The 19,028-nt window shown below is 41.9% G+C and overlaps 1 protein-coding gene across 2 annotated transcripts in view; it reads left to right on the forward strand.

Moving 5' to 3' along the window:
• LOC119736241 (vang-like protein 2-B) overlaps positions 1–18,256 on the forward strand; it is a 30,432-nt gene extending 12,176 nt beyond the window's left edge. For both annotated transcript variants that reach the window (XM_038210280.1, XM_038210279.1), the window contains exons 2-4: positions 7,612–7,774; positions 8,703–8,895; positions 11,525–18,256. In XM_038210280.1, the coding sequence (XP_038066208.1) occupies positions 7,689–7,774; positions 8,703–8,895; positions 11,525–12,907 (1,662 nt within the window). In that variant the 5' untranslated portion in view covers positions 7,612–7,688 and the 3' untranslated portion in view covers positions 12,908–18,256. The remainder of the gene's footprint in view (positions 1–7,611; positions 7,775–8,702; positions 8,896–11,524) is intronic.
• Positions 18,257–19,028: the final 772 nt, after the last annotated feature.

A 19,028-nucleotide genomic window follows, 5' to 3' on the forward strand; every position in this document is an offset into this window, starting at 1 on the left:
CAAGTAGGTAAACCTACACGCTACTTCATTACACTACAGGTACAGGTTTCATGTATATCATCCCGGGCACGCTTGGTCGTGATTATCATTCACTAGACCTACATGTACATCTCGGCGAAGAAAATTGCCTTCCCGCGCCAAACTGACCCCGAGCCAGCTTGTCGCACAGAGCAGAGCTCGAATAAAACATCTGAGGAAAAACCTGACAATAATTCACCAGCCCAGCCTGTTTTTTTTTTTACCTACTTCTTGTACAGTGCGCTACTTCATAAACAGGATGGGATATATTTGACCTTTGTGTCTCCAGCCTTTGCTAGAATCAACAGAGTTTGGGTAAACAAACTCGTTCTGGCAGTCCGCTGGCTGGTCGTTGCCGCTTATTTTCTGCGATGAACTTGCGGGCGCATGGTTTGTGGTCGTGACAGACAGCTAGATTTCGAGGGGATTAAAGTCCAGTGGATTTTTTTGTAACCTGTTTGTGGAAAATGTGGAGTAATGTCGTAAATGGAGATCAGGGATAGAGCAAAGAAGACGGGCAGCATTTGGCGTCGCTTACATTTGGTTTGTGGCAAAACTTTTCAGAAAATCATCACAATAAGTAATATGTTGACGTGTATGATTGAAGCAGATCCATGACATGAAAGGAAAAATTATCAAAGGTTGATCAAACTTTCGCGTGCAAAATGGGTATGTTATGATTTATGACTTTTGTTAGAAAGCCATTTGATACAGTATGTATTCATGATAACTTGTATGAGATGTGTCACTGTACACTGTACAAATGTTATGTACATGAACATATTCCCATATGGTACATTTCCAACTTGCTATTAATTTAGTGTAAGATAATATGCCGTGGTCGAGGTCACACGTACCGGTACGTTGTTTAGGGTGATGTTTCTACACAAACATTGACTTGCGTAGCAATACATGTATGCACGGTTTCCCTCTTCTCATCATTTTTTTTTTTCATTGGAAAAGAAAAATAACTTTATATTCTGAGTGTTAACTACAGTCGGCTACAAACCACTGTCCCATCTTCCAGTCTATTTTATTCTTATTGTTCGAGAAATTTCAACTAGAAAATGTTCACCACAATTGCCCCTACAAATCCTATGGTAAAAATGGCGGAAGAGACATTGTTGAACAATGGCTATTAGGCCACACAAAAAAAGTCTCCAGTTTCTGGTATGCGCGCGCGTCACCGTAGCCATGCGCGTCGGCAGAATGAAAAAGGTTTTTTTTTCAATGAAAGATGATGTCTCAAAACCGCCAAACTCACTGGTTTGACTGGAATCCTGCTGCTGCACAATTTTAACGTGTTTTTAGATTGGGTTATGGTCGAGAATAAGCTTTATGTGGCCTCTCTGAACTCCCATATATTTGCACTAAGTTTAGTCGGGCACGATTTGCAGTCATCAGCCGACATTTGAAGCAAAAAAATCAGGTAAAAAAAAAAAAAAAGCCGCGTCGCCGCACCACTTTTTGGGCAAGCTCCATACCAGAAACCGGAGACTTTTTTGGGGGGGCCTTAGAGACCAATTCGCTTGAAGTCACATGGCATACTGAGTAGTCTACAACAGTAATTGAGTAGTTGCACTGAGCACTGTAAGGATAAGTGTTCCTTGTTGCACCTGACTATATGGACTCCGTAGATGAATAGTACCGGTAGTGTTTTTTTATTATTTGTCGATGGGACACACCCCATGCTTACACTGGAGGGCGCTCGTATGTTGTGAAGTATGCATGACGTATTTCATTCTAAATGTGCACAAAGCTATGGGGTCTTGTGCGAGTGCCAGGAGTTATTGGCAATGCATCCAAATGACCCTCCAAGAGTTCTCCCCCAATTTCCCCTAATTGTAACCATTGAGGGGAACTTGTGCACGGAGTCCATAGGCTTACAACTTGTACATGTGTGTACACGGTAAAGTACTTTACTTTCTTTGTTTGTTTGTCTTCCAAATCTCTTTTTGGCAAAGATTCACATCATGAGTCAGTTGTGATGCCTTTGAAATCGAGAACTAAAGTCCCAAAGTCTAAGTTTTCCCATTTGCCTTAGCCGAACCTCCCCAACTCCATCAAAATCCATCCCCCATTTTGGTGGATTTTGGGGGACTTGGTCCTGCAGGCCTAGTTTGACTAAATATTGATGGAGTATGATGGACTTGGGCCTGGAGACCTGAAGCAAAGCATGCATTGGTAGCAGTGTGATTGATGGATTTTGGCAGACTTGGTCCGTCACTTAATAACAGACAGTAGGGAGTTAGGGTTAACCTTGTTTTTAATGTGAAAATACCCAAACATGTACATGAAAAGAAATCTAAAGTTGCCTTGTTCTATGTACATGTACTGTGTCATAAAAGTTGCACAAACAAAAACACCTTACTCTTGCATTTTACCTTAAGAGAACATGGTCTTAGTCACAAGCTTGGTATTTGTGGGTGATAAAAGAGAAATCCGCTCGGCCTTCCACCACATGAAGGTGACGCATCCGGCTCATTGGTCCGGCAACAATCAAACAAAGGGATCTGAGGGCGCCGCGGCTGATGCGACACAAGTCGGATTAGTGTCCAAATGAGCCAAGATGAAAGAGGGATCAGTGATCTCTGGCATAATAGCAGACATGTTGTGTTTGTGGTCATACCAAGGTGACAGGTCTATGGTCAAACAAATTTTGGCAAGGATTGTACATCACGTACTTGGGACATTGTTGCAGTTGAATCCATCACAAGTCCTCACAACTCCATCAAAAGTCCTCCATTCGCAAGTCAAGTAAAAAAAAACTATTCAAATGACTTGTGGAAAGACTTGTAAATTCTTTTGACTGGGTTTTTGATGGTGTTGTGATGAACTGGACTTATACTCAGAAAACAGACTCCATGATCTGAGAACTTGTACAAGTGTGGTACATGTATGTATCTTTGGCCTTGCTGGAGGGCTGACAAGTTTGGAGTTGGGACTGCTGAGCTTGGAATGGTTTCATTCTGGTAGGAAATGTCCATCCAAGGACATTTCTGTTGCCATTTCTCATGTCCTACATCTAAACTTCAGAATTGAGTGAGTGATTTCATTATCACAGAAAAAAATAAACTGGGTTTGTTTGTCAGGGAGGAGGCTTATTAACCCTAACTCCCTAGCATGATTTGCTAGGAACCATACCCATCCTGGCAAATTCCAACACCATAAGGGAAACTGCACACACGTATATCTGACTTTGTTTCTGGAGGTGTGCCAACCCAATGTAAAAGACTGTCAGTTGAGGGGATACTTACCCATCCTGACAGATGCCAACAAAACATGCTGTTGGGGTTTAATGGGTTCAGTTCTGTTAGGATTAGAGTAGTGAACTGTTTATGAACTGTAGACTTGATGCAGGCATGACATTTTTCAGACTTTTTTCTGAATCAGACATTTTGAATCTGAGACAAAGACATTAGTACATGTTGTATGTATATAGAAAGATCTTTCAGACATTTCATCAATTTTAAGACTTTTTGTGAATTCGCAATTGCATCCCTGTTGATGTTAAATTTGACTCTTTTTTTTTATTCCAAATTGCATGTGGATTGATAGATTTACCGTTTGAGGGGAACCAGTCACAAGCAGTATGTATACATGTACCTCAGTTGAAACTTTGGCTGGTAACCGAGATTAGTACATCTCCGAGTCAGCGCAAAAACATGTTAAGAAGTCCGTCGCTACATAAACTACACATGACCTTGCTGCAACTCCTGGTTTAATGTGGTGTAAAGTCCTTTCCATTGATTATATTGTAATTTGTGGGGTTATTTGGTAGGCATGCATGTTTACACTGTGACAATTAATCCAAAAATAGTGTGATGTTCACAGATTCTATAGACTATTCCAAGCACACTAATATCACTGTTCACAGAGGCCCACTTCAATGGCGAAAGCATTGTGCTAGGCATAGACCTTATGCCTAGCAGCCATCTTAGTATTTAAAGGGAATATACAACATTTGCAAACATCGAAAAATAAAACTACCAAGTTTTTACGAAATACCTTGCTAGGATGCTGGTAAATGACAGTCTCAAGCATCCTGTAAAATTATGGCACCTGGTGTGAAGTCATTTTCAAGAAAATTGTATTTTTGTATACATTTTCAACAGTGGTCGGCCGACCACCGTTGGAAAAACCTAACTAATTTAGCAACTACTGCTCCAAATTTACCATTTCTTCAGTCCAAATTTTGTTTGCTTATTGGTTACATGTTCATGAACGGGTGCAGGTCAGCTAAACTGGTTCCCTTACCTTACAATTTTCCGGCATCTATAAATGAATCCATTTTATCTTTAGTGGAGCCAGACTACTTGAACATTTTTGTTTTTCTTGGTTTTTCCAGCATTTTTTAACACAAAGCTTCAAACATGTCAGTGTAACAATATTTGATCTATTACATGTATACTAACCCCCCAAATAGTTCATTTCTGAAAATTACAGCAAAAGCCAATGATGTACACTGTACATTCCCTTTAAAGAGGGCAGTTGCCTTTGTATCAATTGCTGGGATATTTTTGAGTGAACCTTTTGTGCATTCATTGTTACTGAATTAAAAAGAAAAAAAAGATGCCAACTAAGATGGCCACTACGCATAAGGTCTATGGTACAAAGCAACTGTCCTGTGATTATCTGAACATTAGCTAGCGCAGTGCTTTCACCATTGAAGGGGGCCTCCGTGAGAGTGATTGTGTACTCGATTGGAGTTTAGGGTATTAACCCTAACCGCCCTGAATCCTTCAAAATCCACTTTGCCAAAGTGGAGGAATTTTGAGGATTGAGGTGACTGGCAAAAGCGACTAAAGCGTGTCACTGATTTTGTGAGATGCATTTGGTCAAGGTCTTGGGCCGGACCTTGTATTGCTTTTGCTCAGCCATGCATAAATATAGGCCTGCATTATGCTTGAAATCCTCCGTACTGCTCCAGGATGTCACTGGCCAAGCCTCAACATTATTGACAGTCGCTGCTGCAGGATTTTGCAGGGTTCGAGTATAGTGGTCACCCCTCCATGGACCATATATTTTGTATTTCAAGAATTTGCAGGATTGAGGCCATGAGGCCAATTAGAGGATTTTGCAGGATTGAGGCAACATCCGGGCAAAAAGTTAGGGTTAAAGGGAATGTACAACAGGGAATGTTAAAGGGAATACATGTACAACATTTGTTTTTGCTACACATTTCAGAAATAAATGGATTTGGAGGATTAGTATGTTATAGCAGTTATTGTAAACTGACTAGTTTCACGTTTTAGGCTTGTTTATACTGGAAAAACCAAGAAAACCAATCATGTTCTTGTAGTCTGGTTCCCCGACCCCACTTAAGATAAAACGGGGAAACGTAACGACCAGCGTTGGAAAAATACAGTTTTCTTGAAAATGTCAGCACACCAGGAGCCACAATTTTACAGGATGCTTTAGACTGTCAATCCCTAACAATTCAGTAAGGTATTTTGTGATAATTTGATCATTTCGTTTGTTGATGTTTGCAAATGTTGTATCTTCTCTTTAAATGACAATTGTACCATAGTATGACTGAGGTACCCTACAGGTAACTTGCTTGCTGCACTTGGCAACCACAATGTGGAAACTCCCCTTATCTTATCAGCTGAGCTCAGCTAATGCCTGAGCTAATTTACCCAATCATGATATCAGGTGTAATTCTGCTGAGATAAACCCAACCTCAGCCCACTGTGTGGCTTCTATTGATAGCAAAGTTCAAGGAAAATTGGTCTTTGTCTCTGGCGCAACCATCGTTAAATTTGATTCACTCTTCTGATTTCTGCCTTTTTTTTACATTGTACAAAAATACATGTACAGTCGAGTCTCGTTAATACAAACTCGTTCGGACCTAGCCAAATTGTTTGTTACATGTCAGAATTTTGTATTAAGAGGAACATCTGTCCCATTCATTGTGCACATAAATGCACAGTCGGTACTAAGACTTTATGTTTGTTATAATCAGAATTTTGTGTTAACAGGGTTTGTACTAACGAGATTCGACTGTACATATATATGCAGATGCTTCATACACTTTGTTCGTATACTTTGTACGTTTGAAATCAAAATTCAAGGAAAAGTGATTTTTGTTTCTCACATGCCAGTACATGTATAACCATCTTAAAATTGATTCATTATAATTTGTGCATGATAATGAAACATTTTGATTGGCGTGCACATATATATGTACAAAATGTATACATTGTGCATGTGTGCCCTTGTGGATCACACATGTGCAATGTAAACTTGAAGTCAATGGAATCGCTTGTATAGCAGTCAGTCTGCAGTCGAGTCTCGTTAATACAAACTCGTTCGGACCTAGCCAAATTGTTTGTTATATCAGAATTTTGTATTAAGAGGAACATCAATCCCATTCATTGTGCACATAAATGCACAGTTGGGACTAAGGCTTGTGTTTGTTATAACCAGAATTTTGTATTAACAGAGTTTGTACAAACGTAGTCGACTCTATATCGGTACAGGTACTTCTATTTTGAAGCAACGCCCATTTGCATGTATCATGTACAGGTACCGTAGGCCTGATCATGTTCTTAATATACCTTCCAACCACAAATTAAATGTATAATAGATTGATTAGCGCTGAAACTCTGAGTCATTCATCAGAAAGAATGCTTTTACGCGGTATGTACATGTATACAATGTTGACTGTGATGAGATGAGTCATGGAATGAGCAAGTATCAAAATTATAGGCCTAATTATATGCATACATTGTACACGTCTGCATGATGAATTACAGAACTTACGGTAGATGTGGGCATAGTGATCTGTACATAATGCACAATTTTACTGTAACAGTTACTAGTCCATTGGAACATGTACATGTATGAGCATGTACATGTACTGTACATGTACATGTACATGATACACGTAGTTGTACAGGTGACTCTAAAAGTTGTATGTACATGTACATGTACATGTATGTACAGTATGTACTCTGTGTACATGTACATTTGTACACATGATCTGATACACCGTGCCCTCTGGAGACGTGCACACAATAGAGAACAAAAGATTGTACATGTATACGTCTCCAAAGGGCATTTCTATAGATGAATACGTCTCCACAAGATTTTCGCGAAATAGATATACTCAAAAACTAGGAATTTCCAAGGTGGGTTGATCGGTCGCAAATGGAAGAGTTTTAGAAAAGGGGTATTAAGTCCGAATTGCAGCCAAGGAAATTAATTCTGGTTAAAATAAGAGCATTTTGAAACTTCACTTTCAAACTCGAAAACTTTACTACACGAGAACAAAAAAATGTCTGCACAAGAATACAAATTTCAGTATGTGTGTGCATGTACGTGTGAACACACAGAAACTGTATATTGTAACTCTTATTCGATATTATTTTAGGTCTGGAACAAACATGTTTTATGTATTTCTTCCCCATTGAAATCCTTCAGTCTCCTGATGACCGGTACAGCAAACTGAGTTTCTCCAGGTTCTTTTCAAACCTGCACAAACTCATAAAAGAGATTTGTTACATGCTGCAACTGCAAATTAATACGCTCATGAATTAATTATTTGAATTTTGTTTTTGGATTAATTTATTTTTTTGTCTTGCAATACAGGTGTGACAGACTAAGCCGTCAAGGTGTCTCTCACGGCCATTTTCATTCAGTCGGATCCTAGCGCTTCATCTCGCAGCATGGAGCCCGACATGCCCAACAGTAAACCTGTCAGAAATGCCACGACGCCCAGCAACCACACCCCTAACCGCAGTGGTCGACACAGGTAAACATTTTCTGTCATTACTGGGCATAGTCTTTGGGTCAAGATGTTGTTGTATATTGGAAATGCGATCAACAACCAAAAGAGGGCGTTATCAAAACGAATGCCTTATTGCTACCCATGAACAACTATCACAACAACATCTTGGGAATCTTGTAGCGGTCGTGTCATGCGTGTGCACCTATTTTGCCTAACCCTAAAACGGCCGGGGGGGGGGGGCATAATCCGCACCCCCCCCCCCTTCCTCAACTTTTTTCCGAGATAGAAAAAACAATTCCGCGATAGAATTTTTTTTTGCGACCCGGGCTGTTATGACTTTTTAGCCTCGAGCCTTGCGCATCTTTTGATACCAAAAGCCTCAAAATCGGACAATTGAAAACTGAATTTTCCCATATACGTCGTGTACACAGCAGAATTACCATTCGTACATATGAATAATTAATTAGCCATATTTCCAAAACCCTTTGACCTATAGTCATGACATTTCTTTGGTATGTTTTTATGAAGGGTTGCTCTATGCTTGTACCGAGCTTCAAAATTTTTCGTCATTTGATAGCGGAGATCTAAGGGGGGGGGGGGGTGGGCAGAATCACATATTTCTGACTTTGATTCTGGAGGTGTGCCAACCCAATGTAAAAGACTGTCAGTTTAGGGGTACTGTACCCATCCTGACAGATTCCAACAAAACATGCCGTTGGGGTTTGATGGGTGGAGTTCTGTTAGGTTTAAAGGCTGGAATTTAATAGTGATTCCTAATTAAGTTAAGGAGTCATCCCCTTAATTGTTTTAAATCCCGGTAAATCTGTTGCAAGTAGATATGCCACAGTCAAGTCCATCACAAGTCCGTCACAAAGTCCATCAAAATTATTGAGATGGACTTGTGAGGAATGAAACTCTAACACAGTTCCTAACCATGATTGGATCTTTTCAGGGACCGATACAGGGACCGGGACACGGATGAGGAAAGCGAGAAGGGCCACCGCAGCCGAAGACGCCGGGAGCGCGATGTAGAGCGTGGGGAGGACTACGACGGTGATCGGTCGCACAGGAGCCACAACCGCAGCAGTCGCTCGGTGTCCATCATGCCGCCGCAACCACAGACTACGGACGATGAGAGAGATGAGGTGGGTGTCCATGAGTTAGCAACTCTGCATTCAATAGGGGACATTGAACAATAGAGAACAATAATGTCCCCAATTTCCTGAAGGCCCCCAATTTGGCGATCGTGTACAAAACATATGGGAGGTCTTCCGAAAAAGTTGGTGTGCAAAGAAAAGAATGAAGATTGCAGGTGTGACAGGTAATTCTGTCCCCCCTGGTAAATGTGTCCCCCCGGACACATTTACCGGCGGACACATTTACCGGCTCGTGACCCGGTAAATGTGTCCGGGGGGACACTTTTACCTAGGTAAATTTGTCCCCCTCCAGGTAAAAATGTCCCCCTGCCCAACAGTGAAAGTGTCCCCCTGGTAAATGTGTCCCCATGCAGTATGTAATGAGAGCAGCAGCGTGTCGCACGCGCCAGTACATGCTGCAAGATTTGAGGCAGTGATTATCACATGTGTACATATGCGTCTCCCTCTACAATGGAAATTCGTCCAATAGGAAATTTCGTTACGCGCTATGATGGGAACACAGACCAATCCAAGGAGACGTTGTATCATACTATCAATGAGACGAGGGCCATCGCCATGCATCGCCGCTGTGTTGACCTATCGCGGTAGAATCACGATAGACTTCATCGTACTCCGAATCGGAACATTGTGTTCACGTATCATCTAATAGACTAAATTTTAAAAAAATTATATTCATGAAGGGCAGACTAAAAGTCCAAAATGTATACCTTGTAGAGTGAATTCATCAAAACAATAACCTTCCGGGTTTCAAAAGAGGGGGACAAAAAAACCTGGGGGACAGAATTACCTGGAGGGGACAGAATTACCTGGAGGGGGACAGAATTAACGGGCCAGGGAGGACACTTTTACCTAGGTAATTCTGTCCCCCCCGGACACTTTTACCGGGGGACAGAATTACCCTCCACACAGGCAAATACACATTGGGAAGTTTGGGTTGGGATCTGGCATCGAGTGAGGGGGTAAACCATTTTTAGTCAAGTCCATCACAATACTGTCACCAGTCTTGTCACAAGTAAATCACAAGTAACAGATGATCAACAAAGGAACAGATGATGAACAAGAACAAAGTGAGTTGACTTGGTACTGAATGGCCTGTGGGGTCTTGTTGCGGACTTGTGATGGACTTACAGGGACTTGAACATACCTTGAGTATATACCTTGAAGGCCACACCTCCATCTTCAAGACATGTAGAAGAGAAGTGTGGCAGGGTTTAGGAGGCTTCATTTGCCCATTAAAAACCGAAGTTACTTAAATTCTGCTTGAAGCAGAGAAGTGTGGGCGCTTGGATGGCACTCTCAGGCAATTTGTTCCAGCTATCCACTACCCTCTGGCTGTAGAAGTGCTTTCGGACATCAAGTCTTGGTCTGGATTTGGCCAGTTTCTGTGAATGACCTCTGGTGCTCTGGTAGTCTGCTTTCTGAAACATTGAGTCTGGATTGATCTTGTCGATTTGAGTCATGATTTTGTAGTTTTGGATGAGATCCCCCCTTTTCCTCCTTGTTTCTAGTGTGGTCAGGTGCAGCTTGTTTAATCTCTCATTGTCGTGGACTTGTGATGGACTTACGGGGACTTGTCATGCACTTGACTTCAACACTGTTCTTTGTCAGGATCAGGCTTTTTGGCCTAAATTTTGTCGGGGTGGGAAGGCAAAGATATGGATATCAGATACAGTGAAGGTGATGATGCAGACCTTTCGTTTAACCCTAACCAAACTCAACCCATCAAAGTTCAACAGCAGGTTTTGTTTAAATCTGTTGGGATAGGTACAGTACCCCTTTGAAACTGATGGTCTTTTACACTGGGGTTGGCATACCTCCAGAAACTAAGTCCAACAGCGTGTGTGTACAATTTCCCATGTGGGTGTTGGAATTGCCAGAATGGGTATGGTTCCTAGTAAATTAGGCTGGCGAGTTAGGGTTAATGTTAATCTGGATGCCAGTTTAAAATCATCATTTCTCCATAATGAATCAAACATGGGTTAAAGATATTCAGTTTATGCCACATGGTGAGGCGAGTTTGTTTTTTGTGTTAAGGGAGGGGGATTTGGGAGGAGTAAAGATGTGGGTTTATTCATAGAAATTTGGATTCCCTATTTCCAATTTCATGCTAATTTTGGTCCAAGAGTATGGGTGGAGGTCTCTATCAACAAGATGAATCAAATCCAGTCTTGGCAATATTGGCAGTGCTACCCAGGAAATTCTGAGCATACATGTACCTCCTCACGCTTGCATTAGCTTGAATACAGCACATGTGATGTACATGGGTAGCGTTGCCAATATTGCCGAGACGGGATTTGATTCCATTTGTTGATAGAGACCTCGTTCGTCATGGACCGGCTGCATAAGAGGAGTAAAATTCAAATCCAGTCTTTGACTAAAATTAAACTCTGGCCTAACCTAGTCCCCTCCTAAAAAAAACCGAAAAAAAGTCCTTTGTAGTGCAGAAGTTTCCACAGTCTTTCACAGCAGCAAAACGACTCTGAGAGACTGAAGGCTAAAGTGCCAACCTCGGTTTGAACGGTTTTGCAGCAGTGCCAAACATTCCATTGCACTAGGTGAATTCATTTGGATACATTAACGCGGAAATTAATGTTCATTTATCGATTTGATTTGGCAGGTGGTGGAAGTGGAAATCTTACCTCAGGATGACAACTGGGGAGACAACACGACGGCCATCACGGGGACCTCGGACCGTTCCTCCATGGAAGACCTGACCCAACTCGCTAAGAGCATGGACGATACCGGCTTTGATTGCAGCCGCTACTTAGGCTACGTCTTAGCGGTAGTCATCGGGCTGGTTGCTTTCCTGTCACCCATTGCGTTTGTCATCATTCCCATCATCCTACGAAAACAGGGCCAATGCGGCACGGCCTGCGATGGGCTCTTCATCAGCATGGCCTTCAAACTCTTGATTCTTTTGATCGGCAGCTGGGCGTTGTTCTTTCGGAGGCCCAAGGCAAGCTTTCCACGCATGTTCGTGTTCCGCCTCGTGGTCATGGGACTCCTTCTTGTGCTGGTCACAGCGTACTGGTTGTTCTTCGGCGTTCGAGTCATGCAGCAGGAGGTCATCGACTATAAGGGCGTCGTTCAGTACGCAGTGTCGTTAGTGGATGCCTTGCTGTTTATTCACTACGTAGCCGTCATCCTGCTGGAGTTGCGACAGCTACAGCCGATGTACGCCATCAAGGTTGTTCGGTCCCCGGATGGGGCTAGTAAGTACTACACCGTAGGAATGCTCAGCATACAACGCTGCGCGGCCTGGATTCTGGAGAACTACTACCGCGATTTTACCATCTTCAACCCCCACTTGCTGCGCGTGCCCACGTCACGGGTGGCCAACAAGCTGTCTAATTTCAAGGTGTACGATGTGGATGGTCCCAATGAGTCGGTTACAGGTCGGTCGCGGGCCATCCTGGCTGCGACGGCCCATCGGCGGGACCAGAGCCGCAACGAGCGGTTCTACGAGAAGCAGGAGTACGAGCGTCGCGTGAAAAAGCGCAGAGCTCGTCTGGAGGTTGCGGCCGAGGAAGCCTTCACCCACATCAAGCGTCTGCACGAAGATCAGAGCATGAGTGCTCATGTCATGGACCCTACGGAAGCGGCGCAGGCCATCTTCCCCTCAATGGCACGCTCGCTTCAGAAGTACCTCCGCGTGACCCGTCAGCAGCCCCGATGGACCATGGATGCGGTGATCGGTCACCTGACCATGTGCATAAGTTACAATCTCTCCCCGAAAGCATTCCTGGAAGCGTTCTTCGAGCCAGGACCGAACATTGTTCAGAGCGTCCGCGACGGAGTGGGATCCCAGCCCTGGGAGCTGGTGTCGGATACTCTAGTGTCCCGGCCGATCAAAGAGGGCGGGACCTTCCAGCTGCGACAGGGGGAGGTGATGCTCCAGGTGTACGTCATGAGGATACCACACTTGAAGGTGAAGGAGGAAGCCTATGACTATAAGAACAATAGGTTTGCTTTGAGATTGCAATCGGAAACATCAGTGTGAGTACCACCACACAATATTAGGATGATGGACTCTAAAACTGTTCCTTATTCTGAGCCATTTTCTTCATGTACAGTAACGTGGTTATAAATCCAAGAGCATGTATGGCCACCGTCGACAACGTCGCCCTCTATCAGTCATAACGTGAAACTCTGAAGTGAGGGCAATACAGCCCAAGTTTCATTTACGTGCACTATAAACACTGGTTACGCGCACTGGTTACGAGTTAAAAAATGGACCATCACTTGGCTGTAAAGATGTATAGCGCCCTCACCTATTGGGAGTCATTCTGAGTGAACTTTGGCTTCGTGATGTTGCGAGGAGGGGACTGGAAGCCAGTCTATCTCACTATCTTAAGTGTTAGGTAAAACTCTGCCTTCCCTGTTATTCGTTGATTTGCAAATTAACAGAGGGTCAGTACACATGTTAGAAGTTAGTGCATATATATACAAAAGCAGAAGTGTGTTAAGTGCAAGGCCGTCATAAAGATTTTAAGCGATTTACATGTATTGTTCATCAGAACAGAATGACTTAGTGACCTGAAAAATGTGTTCAAAACAGTAGAAGAAATGTGTATGAAAAGTACTTGTTAGTATAAATGTATGGAATTGGAAGCCAGTACTTTTGTTGATTACCAAAGCTGAGGTACTTCTCAGTTACAAAATGTACTGTTTGGGAACAAAACCAAGACTGTCTTGGCTTGGCCAATGTATTTCCTATTACTTGGCTGGCTGAGTAACCATGTGCCAACGGCTGTTCATGTGGCCTTTTCCAAAAACAAAATAAAGGAACAAAAAAAAATTAAACGTCACTACATGAATAATAAACACTAGTCCTATCAATGGCTGCTAGATTGTGAGTCCCTTTCACAATAGCATGTGAGGAAAATACAGGCAGTGATGTAGTTCAGTCACTTGGGTTAAGTCTGAGTCCGCATCTCCAGTCACATGGGTCAATTCCAATTGCGAGTCTTGCCTCATTAGGTTCCGGTCCGAGTCACGAGTCATTTCATTCAATTACAAGTCCATGTAAGTGATGCACTGTCTCGGGGAATAGGGAGGGACATTATTATTTGCACCAGCACTGTTCTTTAGCATACCTTTAACCAGTTCGCGCCGGAGGCAGTGTAAACACGCAAAAGTTTTGCGGTATTTGGAGCGGATGACAGATAAACACGCAGGGAGCGAGGCCAGAAATACCTGTCAGCGACCCGCTCGCAGCGAGCGAGGCTGGAAATATGAGTGTGCTGCCCAAGGGTGATGGCTTCAACCCACCTGGCATTGAGTTCAAGTGAAAAGTAACCCGGTGTGAACTGGTTACGGTTACTGAAGTACAAATCGGAATTACGTAAAAAAATAAAAACATGACGCGCAAGTCCCGATTGATAACATCAAGCCCAAGTCATGATAGTCCAGGCCAAGTCCTACTCTTTTGCCCAATGTGACTCTAGTTCAGTCCGACTCCCCAAAATTTTGACTCAAGACGGACTCGCATGCTTAGTCTTGGACTCCACTCCTCCAACATCGAATGCAAACATCATCAAGACACTAGCTATGATTAATGCATGGACATTCATGCATATGATGCATTGACGCAAGCTCACTTGGTGGACAACATCCGTCCAATGAGAGTTCCAAGAAATAAGATTTCACCAGCACCCTTTGATTGGGCCGTGGTTTTGAGCGAAGAGTTGCATTATAAATTGGCCTGCAATCCAAGTGTACAATGTACCTTTTCAAGGCCTATTTCTGTAAAACCTACAGTACAATGTATGTATGCGTTTTTATGTAGCCTAGAAGGTTAGACAAAAAATGTCCTTTGTGAGCATTATTAAACGTGTCGCTTCTTTTTTTTCTGCCAAATTCTGTTGTTTTGTTTAATTTTAATGCAATAGTGCAAAATGCATACTGTGCACATGTATACTTGTACTTGTTCATGATTTTAATCTTGAAGCATGAAGTTTCTTTTTAACTATCCACCGAGACTTGTCCTTTTACTTCCAAGTGGTGCAGCCTGATGAAGGACTTCCAGATTTTCATTTTATTTGTTTTTCTACTCGTTTTCTGTATTAAATTCTCAGATGGATCTACGCTTTGTAAAATAACCATACATTTCATCGGAGTATTGAGACGTGCCATGATTTATTCATTAGACCCACCTGACTTTTGTACAGCGTTTTATTGGGTGCTACGGTTATTTTGTTTTCTATTTACATCAGATTCAGTCTCTGCATGTGCTTTATTAATTTTTCATGCCTGCTTGCGCAATTACAATCAGTTATGTACATGTATGCAAATAGTTGATCGAAAATCAAAAATAGATGATGATGCACACTGAAAATAATGCAAGGTCGATACACAGCCCAAGTTTCATTTTCATTTGATCGTTATTTTGTTTTGTGATGAAAATCACACTGTATTGCCTTCCAGTTTGGTTTCTCAAAAAAGAGAAAGCAAAAGATCACCCCAAAAGTCTTTTTTTTAAGATGCATAGATGTCTCAAAGCACTTGTACACTACATGCATGTACTTAAACTTTGTGAAGTAATTTATTGTGTAAATGTTGAACTGACTGTAAATAACTTAATTTACATCATGTGGGTTTGTTGTGTACATGTGATTCGAAAGCAGACATACACATGTTTATGGCCAAATAGGTGTTACAAAAATGCACTTTATATTCTTTAAAGAAGCCACTTGGTATTGTAATTGTTCCATTTACAACATTTGGGGGAAAACGTTACTTCTTGGCAATTGATAGGAAAAAAACAAATTCAGCACTACCAGTCCCAGGCAGTGTGTTGTCAATCAGACTTCTCTAGGTTACCAGTGAAACCATACCAAAAAAATCAGCAGATACATTTGCATATCAATGCACCGTTTTACCAACTGTTATTGTAGGATCACCACCGCTAATTTCAAGTTGTTAAAAGTTGGTGTAACGTTTTGCATCCCACCAATTTGTTTCACTTATATCAAGTGCCAACTGCGCATTGCACGTGAGTAGCGTGTACGTTTACCAGCACTGAGATTAACGCACATTGGAACAGTATTCATATCTTTTTTGTAATTGGTTGATCGTGCTTAATCTTGAAAAATAATGTGACTTGAAATTATGATTTCATTAAGATATCAGAAAGCTGAGAAGTATTCCGTCAATTGTACTTGTAAATAAGACGTTTCACAGATAGGGGTTATTCTATAAATTTGGGGCCCACTTTTTTGCCCTGTCCCTGTTACATTCTAAAAGTCCTAAATCTTTCAATTTTCATATGACTTTCCACACACCCTATGGAGTAGGGTTTAATGCAGTCACCCTTCAAGAGTTGCTAGCAAACTACCTACCCAACAACGAACAAATAGTTTGAAATAAGTAATAATGACACTTGAATGACAGGAATAAAAGTCCCACTTTAGACACTAAATTTATAGAATGGCCAATATCAAGCTGGGAATATATATTGTGTGTAACAGGTATTGTCAGACCAGGAAAAAAGAAATGTTATTTCCCACCTCCTGAAAAACAGTTTGTAGATTTGTTACTTGTAATCCTGCTCTGCTTAAAGTACTTTTATGCCAAATTCTTAATAAGATTTTTTTGCTGTGAATACCAAGAAAGCTGTATGTAATTATGATAGTGGAAGCAACGTGTTTGTTTCTGTAGTGCTCCATATTTAGCTCTCGGTAGGTCGTGTAAAGAAGTCTGACTCCTGTATTTAAAAACGAAAAGCTGTGTACAGTAAAATGAGCGATGTTGGACTGTTTATTGGTTTTATTTTTAGCAGTGTTGGAACTTGTAGTCGAGACCGTCACAAGTCCATCACAAGTCCTCTAGTCCCAATTCACCTCACAAGCTATTCAAAGAGCTTAGACAAAGGTATTCTGTAGTTATTGTTCATCCACCTGTTGCTTGTGACTGGACATATGAATGGACTTTTTGATTCACTTGTGATGGGCCCCACTTAACTTCAACGCTGCATTTTAGCTATTGTAAGCACAAACTAAAGAGTATAAATTGGGTTGAGGGAGAGGGTTGCAACTCTTGCAGTGTTTGGAGAACCATGTGAACGTTTTGACTTTCTGGAAAATTGAAACAAAATTGCTGTTCGAGCCTTTACATGTCGTGTACATGTTCGGGGAATCACACATCAAATAAGCTAGAGCCGAAGAAATTAAACCGAACAGTGATCAGGTTGCTCCAAGAGGGGGTTGAACCTTCGACCTCTGGATTACGTGTCTGGTCCACTCAGTTGAACTAGCCGTCCACGATGCTGATATTGGTTCCGACAGCCAGAACCAGTGTTTTATATAAAGTCGATCTATTTATTGTGGATCACAAGTACCCATAAGTCCATCACAAGTCATCACAAATCTATATCACATGTTATAGAGTACTTTTGGCTTAGTTTATTGCAAGTCAGTTGTGCATGCCAGTGCTCTCCAGCAGAAGTGCATTGGAGGATTCTTTGACTCACCAGCCAAGTGATTTTACCACAGACATCGACTTGTTTACTTTGGTCTCATTATTTATTGCTGACCAAAGAGTTTCCTCACAGCATGGCCAAGCTTTCTGTCAATACCCTTTGGCAGTTCTTGCAGTGCACTTTGGTTCACCCCAAAAGTACAGTGGCAGATATTGGAGGGATGTGCAAAAAAAATTGGGCAAGTCACTTTTTTCAAATGTTGAAGTGATTTGGAGGGTCAGGTATAGAGCAAGGGTTGATCACAAGTCCTCCAGGCCCAAGTCAACTCACAAGCTATTCAAATGAACTGTGACAAAGACATTCCTGATCCTTCGTAGCTTATTGTTCATCCCTCGTAAATGGACCGATCCAGTAAGCACCGCCCCATGGTGTTCTGACCAATCACAGCCGTCATCTATGTCCGACGTGCGTGCACTAAAGTCCGACATGCGTGCACGCGCGTATGATGCGCGCGGAAGGAAAATGCAGCGTGGCATTGGAGAGGAGCGCGTGTTAATTTGCCCACGTGCGCACTGGGCAGAGCTTACTGGATAGGTCCGTTGTAACTGGACTTGTGAACTGACTGTTTGATTTCTATGTGACCAGACTTGTGATGCATTATTCATTTACGAAAACCTTGACTAGGCCTACAGGAGTGTCTAGGACAACAATTGACTGAAAAGTTTAGTTGGTAGAGCACTTCTGTTGTATTCAGGAGTTTATAAGGGTTCACACCCCGATCTGGTCTCTCTGTTTACTCAATGAATTAAATCATAGAGAACTTTAGAACAGATATTTGTATTTTCAGAAATGGTTCAGAAAGGTATAGTTGTCAAGGGTATTAAATGTTGCTTTTAATCGCATCGCCTGTACATTCCGTCAACATATTTACATTTTGTCTCTTGTATCTTTCTTTTTTTCTGTTTGAGTGGCAAGATGAGGACAAGAACTTAAGTAAAATTGCTCACGATATGTTCAAAGACACATGACTCACCCGTTGAATATTTTCTATTAAATACATGTATATTACCCGATCTTAAAATACGAAAATTACGTGTACTTTGGAAAACTTTTGCCAAAATGTGCGTGCTTTTGGACACTTCTTTTCAAGCATTTGATGTGTTAATTATGGGTCTTTAGTACCCCTCCCGCCCCCATCCGACTCCACTCACTGCTTGGACCAAAAACGTTGAAACGATTTCAGGACTAAGTTGACCCCGGCCCACTGCCTGAAATATGAACTACAATTGCAGATTTATTTACAATTGTTTTACCGAAAATATGGTTTATTTTGCAAAATGAGTTAGGCCCACCACAACGCTTCGATCGCAAATGAGGTGTAGCATTCGTCTGGGCTTAAATCTTCCTCTAGAAGTGATCTCATATCGTAATTCCTGACTTACTAATGACGCCTGTTTTGAAACAACATTCTGGAGCTGTTCATTATTACAAGATGCCGAGAAAATGTTGTGAGTCGTTTTGTTTAAACGGACCACACCCTGTTGACGAAATCGGCTAGGAAAGATAGTGTTCGTGAAATAATTATGGTTCAAGACTGAATTTGGTTTTTAGTCCCCATATACAGCCGCTCCGTGACGAAGGAGGTCGCTCATCAACAAGATGAATCGAATCCAGTCTTGGCAATATTGGCAGCGCTACCCGG

This window comes from Patiria miniata, unplaced genomic scaffold (genome assembly GCF_015706575.1).
Source record: "Patiria miniata isolate m_02_andy unplaced genomic scaffold, ASM1570657v1 HiC_scaffold_29, whole genome shotgun sequence".
Taxonomy (NCBI): Eukaryota; Metazoa; Echinodermata; class Asteroidea; order Valvatida; family Asterinidae; genus Patiria; species Patiria miniata.